This window comes from Eurypyga helias, unplaced genomic scaffold, assembly GCF_000690775.1.
Source record: "Eurypyga helias isolate BGI_N326 unplaced genomic scaffold, ASM69077v1 scaffold23844, whole genome shotgun sequence".
Taxonomy (NCBI): Eukaryota; Metazoa; Chordata; class Aves; order Eurypygiformes; family Eurypygidae; genus Eurypyga; species Eurypyga helias.
The window spans coordinates 1-1720 of NW_010246149.1; the positions used below are offsets into that span (position 1 = coordinate 1).

At 56.3% G+C, this 1720-nt stretch overlaps 1 protein-coding gene across 1 annotated transcript in view; it reads right to left on the reverse strand.

Annotated features, from left to right (window-relative positions):
* Positions 1-1376: 1376 nt before the first annotated feature.
* The window catches only part of CARS2 (cysteinyl-tRNA synthetase 2, mitochondrial (putative)), a gene marked incomplete at its 5' end in the record, with an annotated part of 28912 nt that continues 28568 nt past the window's right edge, over positions 1377-1720 (reverse strand). Inside the window, one exon of the mRNA XM_010150310.1 lies at positions 1377-1451. Coding sequence (XP_010148612.1) covers positions 1377-1451 — 75 coding nt within the window. The remainder of the gene's footprint in view (positions 1452-1720) is intronic.

Below are 1720 nucleotides of genomic sequence, written 5' to 3' on the forward strand. Positions count from 1 at the left end.
GTTAGAGAGGGGGGTTCTGGTGGTTAATTTAAGCGGTTTTGTAAACCGCCCACATCTCCGGGGAAACTGAGCTGCTCCTGTTTCCCCCCCCCAAAACTACTTCAGCAATCCCACCCCTTTTATGTAAAATGAGAAGGTTAAACCTGATGTTAGAAGCGCTACTGGGTTTCCACGGTTCTGCCTCTGGGACCCCCGCGGTACCGCGACCCACAGAGCGGCTGCGGGCCGCGTCCCTCGGTGAACCCAGCTCCCTGCGGCTGCCAACCCGCCCTGCTGGGTTTACATTGCTGCTCGCAGCTGTGACCCTCTCGCTCGCTCACGCGCCCCGCTCGGTACCAGCCTGAAACATCCCAGAAACGCAGCGGTTTCTTTCGGTAGGAAATAAAACCAGTAGCGAAGTGACTTGCGTGCACTGCGTTTGGTGTCTTCCCGTCGCCTCCTCCTGCCCCCCCAGCAGCCAAGCTGACGGTTCGCCGTCCGTTCTGCCTCGCTGCGGTGCTGCGGCCGCGACCTGGCTTATGACACCGGCCGTGCCAAGTGCTGAGGACAACGCCCCCCGTGCCAGGGGAAGCAGAAAAACAGCTACATCTTACTCTCTGTGGTGCAAGAGAAGGCCTCTCTCCCTTCTAAGAGGTGACTTGGGTGAGTTTTCAAACAGATGAACCCACATTCTTGTCACCTTTTCGTACATTGATTGAAAGAAAGGATTATACGTAACATACAGAAAACTGAAGTGGATTTGCCCTCAAAGACAGGCCTAAGGTCTTGCCCGTCTTTGCAGCAGGTTTTCTGTAGGCACAAGGAGAAAGGGTAGTCTAGAGGCTTCAAGCCAAAATGCCCAATTTCCTTGGTTTGTGTTTCCTGAAGAAACTAGTGAAGTTTCCAGTGGTGAGGCACTGGAACAGGTTGCCCAGAGAAGCTGTGGATGCCCCATCCCTGGAAGTGTTCAAGGCCAGGCTGGATGTGGCTTTGAGCAACCTGTGGAAGGTGTCCCTGCCCATGGCAGGGGGGTTGGAACTGGATGGTCCTTAAGGTCCCTTCCAGCCCAGACCGTCCTGCGATTCACTGCAGCTGAATTCTCAGTGCCAGAAGAGGGTGCGAGCGCAGATCATGACACACATGGGGTGGGGGCACTTCCTGCACCGGAACATGCCAAGGCCTGTGTCAGACAGAGCTGCTGCCGCGGAGCTGGGGATGCTTCCAGCCCCTGCCCCGCATACCCGCTCCTGTACTTACCTAGTCCTAGTGTCAGCGGTTGTGCCCAGGTTCTGTCACAGCTGTTCTGTTCCAAAGGTTTTATTTGGAAAGCATTGGTATTTACAACTGTTCCCAAAGCAGCTGAAGTCATCAAAAAAACCAAGTCCAAGGATGCAGGATCAGCTTGTTTTCTTAGCCTGTGGCTCTGCTTGCCCTCCTTCCACAGTTTCCCAGGTTGAGACAGCGGCTCTGTCCTGCAGGGAGAAGTAAGCGGGTCACTGCCGGCAGCCCGGATCACACGGGGGGTCACGAGGCGCAGGCGGTTTAACCAGGCTCCGCGCAGCAAAGCTGTCGCTCAGGTAGGGAAAAAGAGGTGGCAACACCCTGCAGGGGGAACGCCGTCCTTACCACCACTGCTCGAAGCTGCGCAACAAACCCCCTTCTTCCCTAGGGAAGAAGGGAAAAAAAACCCACGGCAGCAACACCACCTCGTTGGGGGGGGTCGTTGGGGAGGGGGTGCTGC